Genomic DNA, 14,785 nt, shown 5'->3' with positions numbered 1-14,785 from the left:
TTATATCTATTTAGGGTTTATTCATCGACAACAAATTAACACCTGATGGACAAATAGACTGCTGCAATGACTATCATCCACTGGAAGATCCAACCAACAGCAGATCGCCAGCTAAGAAAGTGAAATTGATTGGTTTAACAGGTAAAGGGGTCAATGACATACAAACGTAAATTCTAAATAGGGAAAGTAGAATAGAGGAAGTGAAACATATATAAATGAGCTGAAATGTTTGTAGTATTACATATATATATATATATATATATATATATATATATATATATATATATATATATATATATATATATATATATATATATATATATAAGAAACTGACCACGAACAGTAGAAAACTAGTATCTAGCTGGCCTATGCGCTTTCGACTCTTAATGAGTCTTTTTCAAAGGCAAATACAAAACATGGACAAAATAATCAAATAAAACAGACAAACCGTTGTCTTTGTAAACTTTACATGACTATGACTTGTTGCGGATGCTGAAATATATTTTATATTGACCTAGAAACCGATGAGCCATAGCGTCATCTGTTATGTAAATTATACCCCGGATATTTCATTGATATCGTTTTAACTATAGATTATTGGGTGACTAATAAGGAAATTTAGAGAATTATGGAAAAGCGAACATGCCGGCTGGATAAAGGTAACTTTAGTTGTGAATGGCTGTCTTTTTCTAGTCTTCTTGGTTTAACTTGGTTTAAATGTTCTAAGGCGGGGTATCCAGTTAGATTCCTTTTCTTTCCTGGTTTCGGAACTCCATTTGGGGTTGTGAGCCATGAAAAAGGAAAGAAAAGGATCCTGTATGTGTTCAAAGTCTTTCAGAATACTAATTATGTGGATGGTATTTTCTTTTCAAAACAATGTTTACACTTACCTATGTCAATGCAGCCTTCATTTCATTTGCTTTTGGATGAAATATACTTGCTGAGATTGCTCCACCTATTACGCTAACGATATCAGAGATAATTGTATTAAAACATATTTTGAGTATTTTCGGAACCTGTGATACGATAGAAATATGAAACCCTTACAAAGAAAGATAATTTGTGTGACTAAACAAATTCAGAAGAATTATTTTACTTGTATCATGCATGACTGGGCAATGACGTGAAAGATGTTTACGGTTGTCTTTTTCTAGCTTACAACAACTGGAACCAGAATGCATGGATTCGTGGTGGCTGGTTTGAAATGTCTAATTCATCGTAAGTGTTCGTCTTCCATTTTGTGTTGCGAAATCATGTGTATATATTATCGTTCCTATATTTTCGCATGTAACAAATATGCCCTTATAATAACTTTTCCCATCTTGATTGTGGGTGCCTTCGAAAGTTGCTCCTGCAAAAACTAAATAAAAGAGTAACCTGCATGCCAGGAGAAATAGATAGATATTGCCTTACATCTCAGGCATGGAAATTAATCTTTGATAAAGAAATCTGACCAGGCGCTCACCGTTATCGATCACAGCCATCTCACATATGTCTGCTTGGATTCGTATCTCGGGTTCGGCCAATGTGTGTATGTGAGAAAGCTTGCCAGTAGCTTCTCGATGGTTCTTTCAGGGGGTTTCCCGGGTTCTTCCTCCCTTATTAATATTGGGCGCCATGTATAGCCTATCTTGCGCTGAAAAATGGCGTTAAACCTTACAACAGCAAAAACCAACAAAAACAAGAATAACAACGAGAACTCCACTCATTTGCACTGAACCACACGTGCAATGTTTTCAGATAGATTTAAATTGCTTATAAAATGGACAAAATGTAATTTACTGTGGCATATTATGTCAACCCAATCCTACCGCTTTCTCAAGTCACTTATACTTATATTTTCAGACTATGAATGTAAGGTGAAGCTACGAACAAAAGCGTTGGGTGTGAGTGCGTTCGACCGAAGATTTAGTTTAATCTTCTAAACTTCGATTCTGGAGGAAGTTGGCATATAACAAGAAGAACATATTATGTTCCTACGTTAATACCGGAAATAGTTCATCCTTTATACCAAACAAATAGCCTCACGATAACATATCATTATTTTGGTACCACACGATGGAATAAATCCGGCATTAACGTAGGAAAATAAATCTCTATCTCTCTCTCTCTCGTTCATCGTGTTCGTGTAAATCGTTTTACCTTTAATGTATATTTATTTCTTCCTGTTTGTGGTATATCAAGACGAAAAAGAGATTTTATCATTTCACAAATATATCTCTCTGAACATTTTATTTCCAGGCTTCTGGGCGGTCTTAGAGGTTTGACATATGCCAGGTGAGACACATACTTTTCTAAAGCTCTTCATTTCTAATTACATTTTTTTGAGAAGCATACAATTATTCGATAATTCACAGGTGATTTATGTGCATGGTTAATAATGACAGAAAGTGTGAGTTCTAAACTGTGAAATGAAAAGCAAATAATTTCCATGACGTATAGCTACATTACAGCATGTGTGACATAAAGACAAAACATTAAGATATTCTTAGGGTTAAAGTCCAGCTGTTTTGAATCACAATGAATAGGGCAACGACCCAGAAAAAAAAGAAGAAATACGGTATGCTGCAATGCTTGTTATTTACTGGAGACTTTGCAAACACCAAATTAATTTTCGTCATATCCTAGACATATCATAAACAACAGGTTATCGATTATATCATGTCAGGAACCATTCACTACGGAAATATTAAAACATCACAATCGCTTCTTGTTTTGGTTTAGATCAAGTCCGAAAGAACAGTTCATAAAAGACAGTGTTTTCATCGGCGAATCCGGCAATATTGGTGAACCAGCTATATTTACTTTCAATGGAAAGACAGTCAAATACCACCGATCAGTACCAACGGATAGGGCTTTGTAAGTGCTTTTAGTTTGTTTGCATCATATTTTTGCTCTGAATAATTGTCAGGAGAAATAATATTTAAGTTCTAAATTGTTAATCACGTATAACTCTCAAAAATCGACATTGATGCAAACGTCGCGCTGTGCGGCACGTTTCGTTGTGAAATCCTTGTACTGTATTGCTGCGTCGATCATTGTGCTATTCAATTATTCAAACTGGTTATACAATGCTCCCCTCTCGTGTTTAGACATACATTATCAGTTATGGCATTGTATTCTGACGATTGTTTCATGGTGCGGCTGAGTATTATTATATAAGAATAGAAAAGTAAGCTTATTAACAGTGTGAAATTGCATTTTCAAAAGTTGTCAATAGAAATGCTGTTAAATTAAGAGAAATTATTCATCTTGAAATAATATACAAAATTCAAGCAACTTGCTGAGATTCATGGCTTCGATACGCTATAACAGGGACAGTACTATAGTATTGTCTTTACAATGAGGGTCCATTGGTTTTTGTGATTATATATGGAAAGATGGAACATGCCAACTACTATGTATCTTAACATAATCAGGTAAATACAATTTGTTATAAATCTATTTACTTTCATGAACCTCGATATTTTGGCAAGAAACATTGCATGGATATTCAAATTTAAATTCACATAAGGTAACCCAATAGGTGACAAGATATGTCAATGAGCAGAAAAGTAAAGGAGATCATTCTACTCCAGATTGTACCACAGCAATCACGAATATTCTTTATATTCCGTATACTCTTTAATTTATATTGCTACGATTGAATTGTCCTTCATTTCCTAGCATATATTATCGATGATAATATTGCTTAATGTGCGATTTCTAATCTAAACCTAAACCAAAGCTATCATGCAGTGTTTTCATAAGTTCATATATAATGCTACACAAAAAACAGCGACACAGCTCCGGTGGCATAGTGGTTAGAGCATCTGCCTTGGATGCGTAAGGTCGTGGGTTCAAACCCCGGCCGAGTCATACCAAAGACTTATAAAATTATACTCACAGCTGCTTCGTTAGGAGTTCAGCATTAAGAGGTCAGTGTTAGGACATTTCGGCTGGTGTCATGATAATGTGACTGGGTGTGGTATCATGCTACATGTTTGCGGCATAACGCCCCAGTTCTAGACATCACTATAAACTGCAACACTGCAGACATCGTATCGATATGACTGAATTTTTTGAAAGCTACCTTAAACATCCCAAACACACACACACACACACACACACATACACCCGCGCACACACACTACAAAATCAGCGGCACATAAAAGAAAGTAGGAAAATCAGGTGTAGACTACAGTGATTGAGTATTAATTAGTTTTGTTATTTTGAAACTTACTTCTCTTGCAGGACCAGTCCAAGGCAAGGATTTATCTACTCTGACGGACCAGTATTTGCGGAAAACATCTGGTTTAAGGGATACAAGAAAACACCTTACTACAACATGGGAGCTATAGGATTTCTGAGGCTAAATAGGTTTAGCAGTTCTACTGTTAATTCCATGAAGGCTGCCAAATTTGCATTTGTTGATGGGGTAAGTATTGTACATGACCGCCTCATTTAGTGCGAGTGACCGTTTCCTGTGTAATTGATATAACAGTTAATAATAACTACTAGTCGTCCGCTATCAATACATCGGTTTGATGAGAAGGTTTTGAGGGGACCATTAACGTATAGAAAGTCAGTTATTCGGTTTCAGAAGTTTTGGACTGGATTAAACAGTGGATTAAAAACTAAGTCAGTCAAATTAATTATTAATCGAATCGGGACGAGATGAAATATCGGGACTAAGCTCTGCAGATCTAATTGCTAATATAAGGAGCCCTGTGTGACTTTAAAATATTTTAAGTTTTGTATATGGTTCATTTATTTTAGGATTTAGATATGCTTGGTCCCCTATGACTCCTTAAGACATTTTGCAAGAGCACGTGTGGGAGAAAAAGGATAAGTTGAAACCCAAGCAACATCTCTTTTTCTCTATTTCAGTCTTGAAATCGGAAATAGATCCAGCACATGAGAAACGTGCACCCACCTAATATCTGTTTGATAAGGTTTACGCAACAATAAGTAGAACTGTATTTGCTTTTGTATTTCTTCCAACTCAGGATTCTACAGGAAACTGGATCATAAATGGAGACCAGGAGGATGTTGGATTCGGAAATGAAGACGGCGACAAGGCTGCAACATTCCAAGATACGGACGGCTCTGTTTCTGGCGCTGCTAATAATCAGATTGTAAAACCATTTGATTACTATGTTACAAACCAATGCAGGAAGAGAGTAAACTGGGAAATGGCGATATGTCCACATGATTATGGAAAGGTAACGAATAAAACCATCGCAAAGTAAATTTTTGAACAAATGCATATTATGGTATAATACAATAATATTAATTAAATCAGATATCGTTTTATTTATTCAATACTGTCCTGCGAGGTATATTATATCCAGTTGATATTTCTGCCAAGAGAGAATCATTCGTTGCATATTTGAATTTTGCGACTCTATGTCCAATAATGTTTTATTTATTTGTATGTTATCAATTGGTAATGTATATAATAAACAATACATCATCACAAGTATAGTCTGTCATGGGTCTTGATGCTAACAAATGATAATGGAGCGAAATGCATGACATGGCGATTATTTTGTCAAATAGAAAGCAAGATAATGGATTTGTTTTCAGAATACAAATGTATTTCTTATAACTTTTTTAAATCGTAACCTCCTAACAATTATAACCTCGAGTGAAAAGGTTTGACGCTACTCATAGACCTTCAAAAGTGCACCATTTTCATTCCTTAAAACAAAACTAAATATGAAACTTTCATATGACGTCAATGTTTGGTAGAAATGTTGTGGCTTGTATATTATACATGCATCTATTTAGAACGTCTGTATCATCTCAAGCGGTTCCCCAGTCAAAGAGGTCACATTCTGATTTTAGATCCGTCCGAGGGTACCAGACAGAATTGAGGCTATAACAGATCCCATCATGACGCGGGTAGATACGGGGGCTGAGGAGCAGTTAACAGGAGTTGATTCAGCTGATTTTATGGTAATCTTGGGTGGATCCAAGAGATATATTCTTCACTGGAGCAGCCGAATTCCGAACCCTCTCAAAATATACAGTGATGGAATTGAAAAGTAAGATGCACATATACAATCAAACATGCGCACCCATATATGGCTGGTAGTAGGGGCTCCACTGATGACTTTGCGACACTCTCTCTATTTTACCCTGTTCTCCACTCCTTGTTGGGTCTTCGCAAAATCCATGCCTATCCACTCTTTGATGTTAAGACATCGATATTATCATCAGCGTTGCGCAGGATGGTGAGTGTTCTAATTCTAACGCTGATGCTGCCCTCGTTGTCTTCCTAGGCATCGGACATTATCCTTTCCAGATACACTTTATGTTGAAGAGAGTGGGTAAGAGGATGCACGCCTATTTCACTTTTACTTTGGTTGCTAGTTTCGAGAACTGCGCTAGTCGCCTTAAAATACATGTTTTCTATGGTGTTGATTCCTTTTGCGTCTATGTTGTATATCCTCCTGCTGGCCCACAAGGCCGCATGACATACCTTGTCGAAAGCTTCTTGACGTTAATGAGGACATGATAGAGGTTCTGGTGATGTTTCAGATATTTTTCGCAGAGGATTCTGAGGATAAAGGTCTGTTTTATAGTGCTACGTCCTGCTTTGAAACCAGCCTGTTTTCCAGCAATTATATGTTCTGCTTTTGGCTTGGTCTATTGAGGAATGTCTTAAGCATAACCATCTTTTGGTGGCTAATTAGGCTGATTGTTAGGTAGTTCTGGAAAAGATACAGAGGTAAACCATAGATGAATACATGACCTTATTCTGGTCAATACTAAAATGATACATTATTCTGCTAATACAATATTATATAACACTAAAGGGAAAACAAATACAGGCTTTTACAAAATGAGTTGCACATTAGAATTACAGTTTTAATAATTTAGAAAGAGAACATGTAAACTAAACATTAGACAATAAATTAGCACGGTAAATGTAAACAAATAAATGAAATAAAAGAAATGAAAAGCACTCGATGCACGATATTTCATTTAAATACCCCAAAATAACGATATATAAATAAATTGTTACAAATATGAACTGAAACTCTTATTCAGTTCTGAATGGGTGGAGTATGACCTCGTTCCTGCCTGGTTGAGCACAAATATGACATATATATTATTATTTCAGACGCTTTAGTAGAAAGAGGATTTAATATCACGTTAAAATCATAATATAATTTTATTTCAGAGATAAGTGGGTAACATTTGGAGTTTGTCTTCCTCGAGGAGTATCATTTGACCTTTACTCCTACTTTCCACACTGGGCCCCGACTTTGAGTAGTTGGATAGCAGCACGCAGTATTGCCGATTTGGAAAGCACAATTAATGATGGCAAGAAATATTACTACGATAGGACAAATGGGTATGTAGCCTATATTTGTTGTACTGTCTATAACAATAACGCAGTTTACAAAATAAAGGAAAGCTCTGCTCACATTAGTTTTGCTCAATATATGTAACATGTTGGACACGATAAAGCTAAAGCTATTTGGTTCATGCTGACAACAGCTATAATTGATAATTGTAAAGATGATTAAAACTATTAATCGTCCTACGTCGTGGAAGCTAACCCCCTCTGTTGCAAACAATTATATTTTCCCTCCGTTCATCCCTCGGTTCATTTATCCGTCTACTCACACTTCTTGTAATCAGCGTAGCCTTGCAACCATTATACATAGCACGTTGCAATTTGTTGGTAAAATTGATTATTACAAGTAGACCTGCCTTCTAAAGCTATTATAGATTTTGTCAAGGCTCGAAATAGTTATAACCCTTTTGCGACCAATATTAAAAATGCACCACAGAAAAGCTTTATGACCTGTATAACTCGGGAACCATTTAATGTTCTTGTTATTCTGTCTTTTTTTTATATTAACGTTCATACAAACCTCGATGTGCCATTAGCAGGGCTTGTCTCGTCAACTTCATTGTAAACTGAGTTATCGTTCTTGAAAATTACATTTATATCATAACACATGAATTCTTTAAAACCTGCATAGCTTTGCAACCTTTCAAATATGTTTGTGTCATTTATCAGGTGAATCGACTATTACATCTAAATGTGCATTTTGTCTTCTGAGATCCAGTTGATAAAGTTATTTTATCAATATAAAATACCTACTATACCAGCTCCGTCTAATAATCATAGCGTAGGACCCCTTCTTCAAAATTCGGATACAATTTATTGAATATGCTGTACCAAGGCCTAGACATTGCATTTGTGAAAGAGGAATGTCTCTTGAAATTAACTTTTTATCTTCACGTGGGATATTGCTTGTAGCTACTTTAGCTCAAGAACCATTCAACATGTTCTTACGTAATTGTGCATGAGAATCTCTCCGTCTACCTTTTTTATGTGCTGCAAACGTTTAGTATCCTTGAAAACAGTCCGATGTGCTGACCTTGGGTTTTGAAAAATATATAAACTAATATCACCACAATTGCTGGACTTATAGCATCAGAGTGATGAGACACAAGGGTAGTCTACCTCTTTTTGGAGTTCTACTTGAATTACAAAGCACATCTTTACGCATTAAATTTAACAAGCAGTGCTATACTGATGAGATTCTTAAATAAGCTTATTTCAAAGGTTCCATAATAACAGACGAGATTTGACCTCTGAATGCATGTCCTCCTAACTTTGATTTACGCAGTATAACTTAGCTAAGAAATTATGGCTTTTGGGCAAAAACTATTCTGTACCGTTATTTTGATAAAACTTTGAAAGTGTTGAATTTCTAACATTTCGCATTATTATTCACCTCTCGTCTTCTAAGTCAGGTCCCTTCGTACTACAACAATTGCTGCTAGATCCGGTTGCATACGACTTGGCATAAATATCAACGCTAAACTCCGAGAAATACTTTCTTTTTCTTGTCATGAAAATTTCTTCATCCAGTTTTAGACATCCATTGGGACGGCAAAATGGAACATTTGTGGTTATTTCGGCTTGATATTTTAAGGGATGGTCTTTCACTTGTTTGATATCATACGTTTTTCGATATATTCTCCCACTGTCTCATGGGAAAGCATACCATGTGATCTCATGCAAAATATGAAAACGTATGACTGGTCTTTTGTCTAAGGTATACTAAGGGTAAACATTAAAAGGATGCAACATTATTAACTTTGTTTCCTACCCTATTATATGCGCACTTGAATATATGTCTTACTCAATTAACAGTGTTCTCTACTTCAAATTCATCAACCAATATGATCGCCAACCGGGAGAAACCACTGCCTGCCCACAGGACCGTTGTCCCATGGTAAAGATAACTATGAGTGGAACCAACATCAATCACACTGATGCCGATTGTAGGGCCCGCCTGAACATTCAGAAACGCACGGTAATGTATCCACTACAACAAAGATCTGAAGGAAAACCATTTTATGTCAAATGCCCATAAAAGTGAATTTTATTTTTATTTTGTGGCACAATCAGTCAGTGTTTGCTATTCTAAGCTGTTTCAACCGGTAGTGGGCTTTTAAGTTGTGCCTGTTGAAAGGTAAACTCCTCATGTACAAGAATAGATTTGACAGGTGATATTTCAATACCTTTCAACTTGCAAAAGTACATCCCAAAATATTTGTGAGCTTAATATTTTGCCTAAATCTGAACGGATTTTGCTTAAAGTTTTAACAAGCTAGACAGAAGAAATATTGTATATAAATAAATATTTCTTCTCTCTTGCTAGTGAAGTTTTAAGCAAACTTCGTTTAGGTTAAGGTAAATGTTAAAGAACATGTATAAATAAATCGTTCTTCTTTCTTGCTAGTGCAGTTTTAAGCAGAATTCGTTTAGATTAAGGAACATGTATAAATAAATCGTATCACAACATTGTTAACTATTGTATTGAAATCATCGTCTCAATCGCCCATCTGGCCAATTTTTTGTTTGTTTGTTGGGAAACATTACAGATCATTAATATATTGCAAGGTATTTCTCTGTGAACAATTTGAATAAAATAAAGAGGTTCAAAATGTGGCTTGATACATTATTTATCACATTATAAGTATCTTTTCACTACATTTAACAACATAGTAATTGTATTCGATAATTCGATATTCTGTTATCGTGACTGAGGAAATAGCGTCAGTATACCAACCAAACTTTTTCGTTATGTATTTTATATTAGTAATATTTGTTTCGTTTTAGTTGACTTCGGGTCACTGAGGAGAATTGCGTTTATAATGTTCTGATTTATTCCCATCAAACAAAGTTGTTTTAAGATCAATTTATTTCCTTTAGTTACCATTTTGCATTATCATTTGTTTACTTTTGCTAATAGTAACTTTTGAGTTGCTGACGTCTATAAGAAGCCATTAAGCACTCAGACATAAAATGTGAACATGACAGCATATTGATGATAAAGTTTAAACACTGTTATTAGAGATAAATACAACTTTAAGTTTCTCTTAAATTTTCATATTATAACTTACAAATTAAACTATTTCTTAAGTTGTACTAGACATTCTGCTTTTGCTTCTTTATGTTACGTAGTTTTAGACCATTGAGAGGGAACCCGTGGTTGAGCACTCTAAAGAGCTCTCCTTTACCAGTGGTGGTTTTGAGTCTCAGGCTCGGCTAACGTGTGAATGTGAGAAAGCTGGCCAGTAGCATTCAGTAGGTCGGTGGATTTTACAGAGACTTTCTTGGGTTCGTCCTTTACTGGCCGCTATGCGTATAGCCTATCAGGTGCTGAAAAATGGCTTCAAACTCAAAACAAAACCAACGACAAGACTAATATTAAATGCCGCTCAATAGGAATAGAATATGAATAATTGTTCACTTCTCCACTTGTTAGTAACTGCGCGATTCTATTAAGACTTAAATATCGCAATTCATTCCGACGTCACATATGCCGCAATACTCTCGTATACCAATGGTAATCTACCTCAAAAAAGTTAACATGTTCATTATCAAGGCAGAGCACAGAATCAGTATCCAAGTAAACGACCTATTTATAGCCCATTCTCTACGATCAGAGTCTACAATCATTAACGTGAATTTCGAAATTTGATATGTTCTTTATCAGTGATCATTAAAATCGATACTCATGGATTAAAGTTAAGCAAATAGTACAGACGTACATAACAATTCACATCAATTTCGTACATTTTACTTTATTCATCCATTTTTCATCCCTAGGAAGGAATTAGGTTTTAATGCTCCACTTTCACAAACTGAGTATCCAAATGACAAGAGCAAACCCAGTTTCATTGCAGTTCAAGTTTAAGCAGAAAGGAAGAAAGTGTGGTTTGCTTACTTCACCATTTTTAAAATCTTCACGAATTGTTGACAAATAAAAATAAAAATATTCAACGTGTATGACTTTCTTTGTCTAGGTTACCTTGGCTACTGACAGGCAATCTCTTTCTACAGTTACTAAGATCGCTCCACAGGTAAGCCTTTTTCCTACATGAAGTTTCTATTTATCTATAGTCAGAAGAGCGAGACAGCAGAGACGAATTAATATTTGCGTAGAAGTTAAATATAGAATTATTTCCACTTTTACACAAAGACAATTTCAAAGAATCTGTGATGATATTGAAAATGTGCAATAGCGTTTGAGTGCGTTAGAATATGTTATCTTTTACACTGCGTTGTAATGTGACGCTGATTAATAATAATACAATACATCATATTAACAAGCATAAACTAGTAATTTAAGCTGAATTACTGATTATGAATTCATATTGTTTAGGGTGTTGGTGCCAAGTCAACACGTCCATTTGCAGACAGAGGAACAATAGATGGAGCCTGGGGTGATTTTGGACCCTGGAGTAGCTGCTCGGTTACATGTGGAGGTTGGTATTGATAGCATAAAAAACGAGAGAGAAAGCCATAAAATCTTGGCACTACATCATCTAGTACAACAATCTGCAATGTAGAGAAATCCCGTTATGTTTTCCTATAGGCTTAGAAAAGATAATGAACTGTAATATTGCATCAGATTACTTCATTATAACTAACATTTCCAAAAAATGAAAAATGAAGTCTGAACTCTTCTAAGAGGACACACCCAAGACGTGAACACTTTTATCGGAAATGTTTACATAATTTTAATTTTAAATAAATTTCTACTTTAAACTACTGAAGTGCAACGTTTCCAAAATTAACATAAATAAAGTGTTGATTATCCTAATCAATATTTGTCTCTATAACTGTCAGCCTCCCACTATTTTCCATTAAACGATTTTGTTTTACTTTATGAACTAATTTTTTTTAAAATTTACATTTCCTACAGTGTATGCTTCAAATAAATATATATTGCTGCTATGAATTAGCTCTTTTAGAGAAAAAACGCATTCATTCTGCAGGTGGTATACAAACGAGGTACCGATACTGTAACAACCCGATACCCCACGGCGGGGCTTACTGTTTGGGTTCTGCCGAAGAACAGCAGAGTTGTAACACACATTCCTGTGGTAAGTGGTAAAATAAAAGGTAGCTTCATTTGCCTTGTACATACTACTAATAAATTGTAATCCCAATTATTAAAGGCCTGTTATTATTATTATTATTATTATCATTATTATTATTATTAATTATTATTATTATTATTATTATTATTATTATTATTATTATTATTTTTATTAAACATTTACTATTTAGTAAAGATGCATGCAAACTGTGAGCACATTTTGTTTTCTTTCACTAACTAGAAAACAAAACGTTCGCACAGAATTATATTAGAGAACAGAATATATCAGCCATCCTTAATTATCCAAAAAGGAATATTAAACAATTCGAAGAAAACAAACAATTCGTCTTTCAGAATGAGAATCATAAATATAACTAAACATTTGAACTGCTGGAATATGCATGTTTAATGTTTGATCCGTTTTCTTGCAAAGCGGATTAAAAATGTTTGTTACATTTCAGCTGTTGATGGCGTATTTAGTGCTTGGTCTTAATTCTCGTCCTGTGTCTCAGTTAATGCATGCAAAGGCAAGAAAACAAGAACTAGAACCTGCAGCTACCCAGCTAATGGTGGGGGAGACTATTGTCAGTTTGCTATAGAAGAGGTTGCACCGTGTGATGCATGTGCTAGTGGCTAAAAGTTTTGGTTGATATATATATATATATATATATATATATATATATATATATATATATATATATATATATATATATATATATATATATATATCACACATGATATCTCATTTGAAAACAAAGCTTGTGCTGAAATATTATATTTACACTTTATACTGTATTTACATTATATATTGTATTCAAGATATTTTATTCCATCTGTCATGTACATTCCATTCAATCACAAGTTCTGTAAACCATTCACAGCAAATATATCCTGTGCAGGATTTCCGTTTATCTATATATATAATCTTTAATAAACTATTATGTTAAATACTGAGTGTGTATGTTCTAAATATGGCAGATTGTTTCGATCATCTCATGATCTAGAATTAAAAGCTGCCAAGTAACTCACAATTCCTTCTGACATCTTTGCTTAAGCAAATGCTCTTAATACAACAACATCGTACAGTGTAAGGTTTAAGGTTACAAATGGTCTTTCAATAATTAAAGGACATTTCATAATACTAAATTATTCCGAAAGCATCACACGCTTACGTTTAGACAAACTATAGTGCATTCCTACTAAGGAGGTTAAATAATTCTCGAACCAATGTGATGATAGTATTTCTCCATATGCAGATTCACTCCATGCTATCTAGGGTTTTCTTGTAGAATCGAGGAATAGCGCATATGTGTAAGTATGCATGCAGGAACAGCACACAGGATAAGAATAAAAGTAAATTACAAGCTCTTTATAATATGCACCAAAGACGAATACATAATCCAACTTGTTAATACTTGTCAAAACATTGATGCTTTAAATGAATTACAGTAGGCAATCATGTATAAATATTTTGAACAATAACTTTTATCTACAGCTGCTAGAACTGATACAGAGTATAAGGTTTTTAATTAATAAATCTCAAACTTTACTTTGACTAAATCAGTTATCAGTTTTAACTATGCTTTTCACGTCGAGTATGTTTCAGGCAATGCAAACCACCATTACAAGTGACTGCAGATGACTACAATTAACAGAATTAATTTCAGCTTGGCAGATCAAAATATAAAAAAGTTATAACGTTTCACATTGTACACGTAACACAAGTTTTTAAAGAAAAAATAGTATAGTTCAAATATCGCATGATGACAGAAACATGATTAGAAAGTCATAGTACTTTATTCTGGGAACATTCTTATCTGCTTGGTTTACATTAATAATGAACGAAAAACAGAAACATGGCTTCTGCAAATTATCTTTCAACTATAAGCAATACGAATACTACCAATATGGGACTAGTGGTAAACCAATGGATGACGCTAATAAAAGATGTTGCTAAAAAGCAAATTGACATTTAAATATGTATGATATTAGTGGATAAAATTTAAAACGATATTACGACGCCGACGGAAGAAGTAATCAATAAAATAATAGCTAATGAACACGGTAATACTGAAAGAACGAACAAAACCTCTGCCGTGCAAATCAGATGCCGAAAGGAAATAAACAATGTGCATGCATAGGAATGGCACCGAATGAGATTTGGAACTTTATATACTAAATGCAAGGATTGAAAACATTAACAAAAAGAGCGGGTGGAGATAAAACATTTGAAAAAATTACAGACATTAGAGAAGGGATCAAGCGTGATTTGGATAATTTTGGGACTTAAAGAAGAATACTTTAAAAACCACAATCAGGGCATGAACGGTTAAATACAGATTTATTTAAATAATGTAATCCAATAAGAGGACTGTTTC

General features: G+C 34.5%; 2 protein-coding genes across 2 annotated transcripts in view; both read left to right on the top strand.

Annotated features, from left to right (window-relative positions):
• The window catches only part of LOC149781954 (cell surface hyaluronidase-like), a 29,204-nt gene extending 23,106 nt beyond the window's left edge, over positions 1–6,098 (top strand). The window contains exons 11-15 of the mRNA XM_089935046.1: positions 15–141; positions 1,155–1,218; positions 4,234–4,417; positions 4,989–5,204; positions 5,830–6,098. Coding sequence (XP_089791172.1) covers positions 15–141; positions 1,155–1,218; positions 4,234–4,417; positions 4,989–5,204; positions 5,830–6,033 — 795 coding nt within the window. The 3' untranslated portion in view covers positions 6,034–6,098. The remainder of the gene's footprint in view (positions 1–14; positions 142–1,154; positions 1,219–4,233; positions 4,418–4,988; positions 5,205–5,829) is intronic.
• A 400-nt stretch (positions 6,099–6,498) lies between these two features.
• On the top strand, positions 6,499–13,035 carry LOC149781953 (uncharacterized). The gene is made up of 7 exons (XM_089935045.1): positions 6,499–6,692; positions 7,172–7,345; positions 9,167–9,329; positions 11,329–11,385; positions 11,688–11,790; positions 12,304–12,411; positions 12,869–13,035. The coding sequence occupies exons 1-7, from the start codon at positions 6,499–6,501 to the stop codon at positions 12,898–12,900; spliced, it is 831 nt and encodes a 276-aa protein (XP_089791171.1). The 3' UTR covers positions 12,901–13,035.
• Positions 13,036–14,785: the final 1,750 nt, after the last annotated feature.

The sequence above is a fragment of the Sinohyriopsis cumingii genome, chromosome 15 (assembly GCF_028554795.1).
Source record: "Sinohyriopsis cumingii isolate HCF-2022 chromosome 15, ASM2855479v2, whole genome shotgun sequence".
Classification (NCBI taxonomy): Eukaryota; Metazoa; Mollusca; class Bivalvia; order Unionida; family Unionidae; genus Sinohyriopsis; species Sinohyriopsis cumingii.
Note: the sequence above shows the minus strand (reverse complement) of the source record. Positions and strands in the feature narration are given on the sequence as shown.

What these genes read in the sequence shown, in the direction of transcription:
- LOC149781953 (XM_089935045.1), top strand. Translation starts at nt 6,499, where the DNA reads ATGATAGAGGTTCTGGTGATGTTTCAGATATTTTTCGCAGAGGATTCT. An exon ending in CTAATTAGGCTGATTGTTAG is followed by an intron (nt 6,693 to 7,171) that starts GTAGTTCTGGAA and finishes ATTTTATTTCAG; the next exon opens with AGATAAGTGGGTAACATTTG. An exon ending in TTGTAACACACATTCCTGTG is followed by an intron (nt 12,412 to 12,868) that starts GTAAGTGGTAAA and finishes GTTACATTTCAG; the next exon opens with CTGTTGATGGCGTATTTAGT.